The 7,006-nt window shown below is 55.6% G+C and overlaps 2 protein-coding genes across 2 annotated transcripts; both read right to left on the bottom strand.

Moving 5' to 3' along the window:
- Positions 1-928: 928 nt before the first annotated feature.
- LOC131668293 (uncharacterized) lies at positions 929-1,519 on the bottom strand. Its single transcript, XM_058942349.1, has one exon. It carries the CDS (start codon positions 1,517-1,519, stop codon positions 929-931), a length of 591 nt encoding a protein of 196 aa, XP_058798332.1.
- A 2,556-nt stretch (positions 1,520-4,075) lies between these two features.
- Positions 4,076-4,795, bottom strand: LOC131668294 (uncharacterized). The gene has a single exon (XM_058942350.1). The coding sequence runs from the start codon at positions 4,793-4,795 to the stop codon at positions 4,076-4,078; it is 720 nt and encodes a 239-aa protein (XP_058798333.1).
- Between the last annotated feature and the right edge of the window lie 2,211 nt (positions 4,796-7,006).

Here is a 7,006-nt window from a genome sequence, read left to right on the forward strand (position 1 = left end):
AAGTATTGTTGTTCAGTTCACAAGTTCAGTCGTAGTGCCCCTTTCGTTCAGTGTTCATCAGCTTCGGCGATGGACACTGGGACGTTTTTCAATTGAGTAAATAAAAAATATATTACGCAATTGGAACTCAATTTGAACATTTAATTACTAGTCTGATAGTAACTCTTTCATGTTTAAGTAAATAAATATATCTGTATACTGTACGATTGGTTTTGTTTTCAAGTTTAGTTGAATTATTGTATCTTAGTATGGCTGAATTTTTGGCCAAGCTCTATAGAGTGTGGCCGCACTCGCAGGCGCCGGGGACGATGAGAGAGTGAGAGAGAATTATGACGTAGACAGTGCTTTATTTCTCGCCGAAGAGTACAAACAACTGGCTCGAACGGCCAGTGACAAAGGTGTCGCAGATGAAAAATACGCCGCACTTGGCGCAAGCAAGGGTCTCGCTGAACAAAGCGATGGCCAGGAAACAGCACGCACGGTCAGTCCGACGGTATCACTCCTACTACTTGTTCGCTGCAGGGCGCGTCGCCCTTATATATTAGCAGCGCGACGGTTGAACGCCACCGCCTCTCGTTGCTCTGGTCGGCGAGAAAGGCTTAGGCCGCTTAGGCCGCTTAGGGGTGCTGATCGGCTTAGCGGGGTTAGCAGCATCAACAGGACTTGAGCCGCCTCGCTCTTCGCGCCAATCCTGTTCTCCCCCCTAAACCTGGCTCCCTAAGCCTGTAACCCATAGCGCAGGCGTTGATGTTGCCTCCGGTCGTGCCCAGGTGATGGCGGCACTGGTTGCACACCAACCGCTACAGCCACTTCCCCCCCAGAGGCGTTCGCAGGGGGTGAATGGCTCGATACAGCTCGTCGCAGGATGCTGGGCACGTGCCTCCTCCTCCGCATCGCAGGGCCTGTGCGCTCCGTGCCCGTCGCTCGGTCAGCGAGCGGTGGACGCGCGGCTGGAACGGATGATGGCGATGGAATCGCCGAAGGCGAAAGCTCGCCCTCGTCCGGCTCCAGGTGGTCGCAGGACGTCGCGGTCAGACGAGGCGAGATAAGCCGGTTTCAAGGCGTCCGTCGTGACCGTTTTGTCGTGGCCGTCAACCCGAATGACGTACACCTTCTCGCTGACTCGCCTGACGACTTCGTGAGGGCCAGAGTACGGCTGCTCGAGCGGTTTCCGGACGGTTTCCACCCGCCGAAAGACATGCGTGCAGGTGGCCAGGTCCTTTAAGTAGAAAGGCCGACGCGCTGAGTGGTCCGCCGCTGGTATCGGTCTGATGGCTCCCATGAGGCCTTGGAGCTTGGACACGAACGAGGCGGGATCTGCAGGGAGACTAGAGGCGACAAAGAACTCCCCGGGTAGGCGCAGAGATGTGCCGTAGACCATTTCAGCCGGGGAGGCCTGCAGATCCTCTTTGAAGCAGTTCCGCAGGCCGAGGAGCACCAGCGGTAAGCTCTCAGGCCAGGGCGTACGTGCGTGGCACATCAGTGCCGCCTTTAGCGTCCTGTGGAAACGCTCGGCCATGCCGTTCGCCTGGGGATGGTACGGCGTGGTTCACACCCTCTACGCCCCGATGAGTCGCGCCAGTGCCGCGAAGAGGGCCGACTCGAATTGAGTGCCCTGGTCGGACGTGATGGTGAGCGGACAGCCCCGGTCAGCGATCCAGTGGTCGAAGAGCGCTCTCGCCACCGTGGAGGCCCTTATGTCGGCCAAAGGTACCGCCACCGGCCACCTGGTGAAGCGGTCCAAAATGGTCAGGCAGTAGCGCCAGACTCCGACCTGCGGCATTATCACTATGTCGACATGCAGGTGCTCGAACCAGCTGTCTGGCTCCTGGAAACGTGCCAGCGCGACACGGTTGTAGCGGTGAACCTTAGCTCGCTGACACGCCTCACAGCCTCGCGCCCAGCGTCCAACGTCCTTGCGTACGCCTGGCCAGACGTATCGCTCCGTGACGGCGCGGATGGTCGCTCGTATGCTGGGATGTGCCGGGCCATGAGCTGCGTCGAACGCCGCCTGTCGCAGTGGTTGCGGCAGATAGGGCCGCACGACTCGGTTGGCGATGCCGCAGGCCACTTGATGTCCGTCCAGGTTGTAGTGGTGGAGATCCATAGCGCCGACCTCCAGAAGCTTCGGAAGCTCTCCGTCGGCATACTGAGCCTCGCTGATCGTCGCCGGCCCCAGCGGAGCCGGCATGCTCATAGTGGCGCAGGGCAGTGCCGCTACGTGGACCGGCGGTGTTCGAGCGACCGCGGAAGTGTCGGTCCTGGAGAGAGCGTCAGCGACAATGTTATCGGCGCCCTTGATATGCCGGAACTCCACGTTGTGCTGCAGGATAAAATCCAGGTGCCGTTGCTGCCTTGGTGAGACCTTGTCCGACGGCTGGTGAGCCGCGTAGACCAGCGGTCGATGGTCGGTCAACACCGTGATCGCGCGCCCCTCCAAGATACGACGGAAATGTCGGATGGCCTCGTAGACCGCGAGGAGCTCCCGATCGTAGGTGCTGTAGCGCTGTTCTGTCGGCGAGAGTTTTCGTGAGTGGAAACCCACGGGCCGCCAGACACCGTCGATCTGCTGTTGCAAGGCGGCCCCCACGGCCAAGTCGGATGCGTCGGTGGCCAGGGCCAACGGCGCAGTCGGGTCAACAAAGGAGGCTCCCACCGCCTCGGCCAGACTCTCGCGAACCGTCCGAAACGCCGCGTCGGACCGCGCCGACCACGGGAGCGGCTGACAATTCCTCCGCGTCCTGCCCTTCAGCATCTCGTTGAGCGGCGCTTGCGCCTCCGTGGCACGGGGCAAACAGCGCCGGTAGAAGTTCACCATGCCGAGGAAGCGCCGCAGGCCGCGCACCGTATTGGGCCGCGGGAAGTCCATAATCGCCGCAATCCTCCGAGCGGGAGGCCGGAAACCCTCCTCCGAGACGTAGCCGAGGACGGTGACGCGCCGCTGAGCGATTTGGCACTTAGGGAGCTTGATCGCGAGACCAGCCTCCCGAAGGCGTTCCAGAAGGGCGCGCAGATGCAGCAGGTGCTGCTCCGGCGAAGAGGACTTAACCAGTATGTCGTCGAGGTAATTGCGGACGAACGGCAGGTCACGCAAGAGGCTATCCAGATAGCGCTGGAACGTTTGGGATGCGTTACGTAGTCCCAACGGCATCCGCATGAACTCGAAGAGCCCGAAGGGCGTGACTACCGCTGTTTTCGCCACATTCTCCGATGCCATGGGCACCTGGTAGTAGGCCTCCTGTTGGTCGACGACCGAAAAAATCGAGCAGCCGCGCGTGTCCTCCAGCAGGTCCTCGATGACCGGGAGCGGGTAGCGGTCTGGTAACGTGACGGCATTGAGCCGCCGGTAGTCGCCAGTCACCCGGCAGCCTCCGCTGGGTCTGGGCACGACATGCAGCGGGCTGGCCCACTGGCTGGACGATGGGCACACGACACCCAACTGAAGGAGGCGGTCAAACGCTGCTCTGGCTGCGGTGAGTCGATCGCCGGCAAGACGGCGCGGGCGCTCGTGCACAGGTGGGTCCCGTCACGTGAATGTGATGGGCCACTTCTGCGCCGTGCAAGGTGGCGCCTCGGCCACTGGGCTCGGATAGGTCCGCAAAATCGGCGAGCAGCTGGTCGAAGCGGCGCCGATCGGTGTTGTCTGTGGAGTCGACAATGAGCGCGATCCCGTGGATCGCGGCGCGGCGCGCCCGCGCCGTCGTGGAGCAGCAGGTGGTCCGATCGATCAATCGTCGGTGTTGCAGATCGACCACCAGCCCCGAGTGCGCCAAAAAGTCGGCCTCTAGTATGGCCTCAGGCACATCGGCGATGATAAAGGGCCAAGAGTACGCCCGGGGCAAACCCAGGTCGAGGCGCACCATGCGTCACCCGTAAGTCCGCAGGGGCGAGCCGTTGGCCGCTATGAGAGTCAGCGGCTGTCGCTCGTGCCGTCCGGGAGCGCCGGAGCGAGGCAGGAGCGAGACCACGGACCCGGAGTCGACGAGCATCGGCCTCCGGGTTGCCCGATCGATCACATGCAGACGGGTCTCGGCGTGCTCTAATTTGCCGTCGACCGCCATGACGGGCGGCGGCCTTAGCGGTTTCCCGGCTGAGTGTTTGCGACGTAGCCGCACGGCGGGCGGCAATTCTCGGCGCTCTCGCCAAACCGGGCGTGGTAGAAGCAGAGGTCGCCGCGGCCGGTGGACTGGTTCCGGGGACGGGACCGACTGCGGTCGCGTGGCCGGGCACTCCTCATCGCGTTGCGAATGTCCTCGAGGATGCCGCGCTGGGCTGTCAGCTCGGCCCTGATCGACTCCAGCGCAGCGGAGTCGGATGCGACCGTCGGCGCGGCCACGGTGCTCGTCGCCGCGCGCGTAGCGCGCACCGCGCAGATGTCGGGCACGGTGTCGACCAGCTCGTCCGCCGTTTGCGCAAGCTCGTCTAGATCCGCTTTCCGTAGGAGCCTTAGCATCCTCGAGGTCGCGGAGGGCAGAAGGTCCAGCCATCGGATCCGGAGGGCATCATCCGTGATGCTATCCCCCGCCAGAGCCCGCATGTGTCGAAGCAGCTGCGCAAGAGTGCGATCTCCGATGGTGAGGCCGGAGAGCAGCTTGTGCAGGCGCTGCTGCGTGGTATCGCCGTGTCGAGCCAGAACTTGCCGCTTCAAATTCTCGTACTTGCCAGCCGCCGGCGGAAGCCGCAGCACATCCATCAGGTCTGCCACCGTCTCGCCGTCCAATCCCGCGACCGTGGCGTGGTATCGCTGCAGATCGGTGTTGATCTGCTGGCAGGCGAATAGCGATTCGAGCTGCATGAACCACGCCGCCGGGTTGTCCTTCCAGAAGGGCGGCGTGCGGACCGCCACATGGCGAAGCGCATTAACCCATTAACGTCCAAAATGTCAAAATTTCTTGTACGTTTTCAAAGTGATTTTTTCCTATGTAATTGGCATTGAAAAAATTCTTGAACCACACATTCTGATGTAAAATTGCATGCTCTTTCAGAATCCGTTGCCAGAATCATGATAAAACTCACAGGAAAAGAGATATGCTCGATTGAAACAAAAAACACCTAAATTTTCGAAAAAAAAATTTTTAGGATTTTTTTTCGAAGTGTTACGGTGAAGATATCACCTTGCGACCGTGATCAAAGGTGATCATGGGATTTGAAGTTTAACAGGGAATTTTTTTGTTTACCTTGAACCATCGCTTCTTTACAAAATGACGGAAAAAACGAATTTTTTTTTTTTCAATCTTCATCAACTTTTTTCTCAAAATCTATGGTCTTTAGAAAAAAATTCATAAAAACAAAAATGCCTTAGAATCGCTCGAGGAACATTCTCAAATTTTTTCAGAATTTTTTGAGACAATTTTTGATTTTCCGGGAAACTTGGGAAATGGAATTTTCAAAAATGTCTCCAAAAATTCTGAAAAAATTTCAGGATGTTTCTCGAGTGATTCTAAGACATTTTTGTTCTTATGAATTTTTTTCTAAAGTCCATAGATTTCGAGAAAAAACTTGATAAAGTGAACATAGCGGCCGAAACGAATTTTTATTTTTTCAACTTTATCAATTTTTTTCTCGAAATCTATGGACTTTAGAAAAAAATTCATAAGAACAAAAATGTCTTAGAATCACTCGAGAAACATCCTAACATTTTTTTAGAATTTTTGGAGACAATTTTGAAAATTCCATTTCCCAAGTTTCCCGGAAAATCAAAAATTGTCTCAAAAAATTTTGAAAAAATTTGAGAATGTTCCTCGAGCGATTCTAAGGCATTTTTGTTTTTATGAATTTTTTTTTAAAGACCATAGATTTTGAGAAAAAAGTTGATGAAGATTGAAAAAAAAAAAATTCGTTTTTTCCGCTATTTTGTAAAGAAGCGATGGTTCAAGGTAAACAAAAAAATTCCCTGTTAAACTTCAAATCCCATTATCACCTTTGATCACGGTCGCAAGGTGATATCTTCACCGTAACACTTCGAAAAAAAATCCTAAAAATTTTTTTTTTCGAAAATTTAGGTGTTTTTTATGTTTCAATCGAGCATATCTCTTTTCCTGTGAGTTTTATCATGATTCTGGCAACGGATTCTGAAAGAGCATGCAATATTACATCAGAATATGTGGTTCAAGAATTTTTTCAACGCCAATTACATAGGAAAAAATCACTTTGAAAACGTGCAAGAAATTTTGACATTTTGGACGTTAATGGGTTAACGCCGAGCTCGAGCGCGTCCGTTGGCGTGGTGGTCAGATTTTCCTCGTGCTGAGGCGGCGGTCGGTGCGGCCGCTCTTCTTCACCTACTGCCCGCACCGGGCTTCGGCCGAGCATCGTCGACGTGAGGCAGTGCCGCTGTTGCTCTCTTAATCGAGTCCAGGCGTCGATATCACGTCGGGGTCACCACTTTGGCCAAGCTCTATAGAGTGTGGCCGCACTCGCAGGCGCCGGGGACGATGAGAGAGTGAGAGAGAATTATGACGTAGACAGTGCTTTATTCCTCGCCGAAGAGTACAAACAACTGGCTCGAACGGCCAGTGACAAAGGTGTCGCAGATGAAAAATACGCCGCACCTGGCGCAAGCAAGGGTCTTGCTGAACAAAGCGATGGCCAGGAAACAGCACGCACGGTCAGTCCGACGGTATCACTCCTACTACTTGTTCGCTGCAGGGCGCGTCGCCCTTATATATTAGCAGCGCGACGGTTGAACGCCACCGCCGCTCGTTGCTCTGGTCGGCGAGAAAGGCTTAGGCCGCTTAGGCCGCTTAGGGGTGCTGATCGGCTTAGCGGGATTAGCAGCATCAACAGGACTTGAGCCGCCTCGCTCTTCGCGCCAATCCTGTTCTCCCCCCTAAACCTGGCTCCTTAAGCCTGTAACCCATAGCGCAGGCGTTGATGTTGCCTCCGGTCGTGCCCAGGTGATGGCGGCACTGGTTGCACCAACCGCCACAAATTAAATCAATATGCTTCAGTTGAATTTAGTTTACTTCGGTTTACTAGATGGCATTGAGTCTCCGACTGAGTAACA

Source organism: Phymastichus coffea, unplaced genomic scaffold (assembly GCF_024137745.1).
Source record: "Phymastichus coffea isolate CEN01 unplaced genomic scaffold, Cenicafe_Pcof_1.1 PCOF00076, whole genome shotgun sequence".
Taxonomy (NCBI): domain Eukaryota; kingdom Metazoa; phylum Arthropoda; class Insecta; order Hymenoptera; family Eulophidae; genus Phymastichus; species Phymastichus coffea.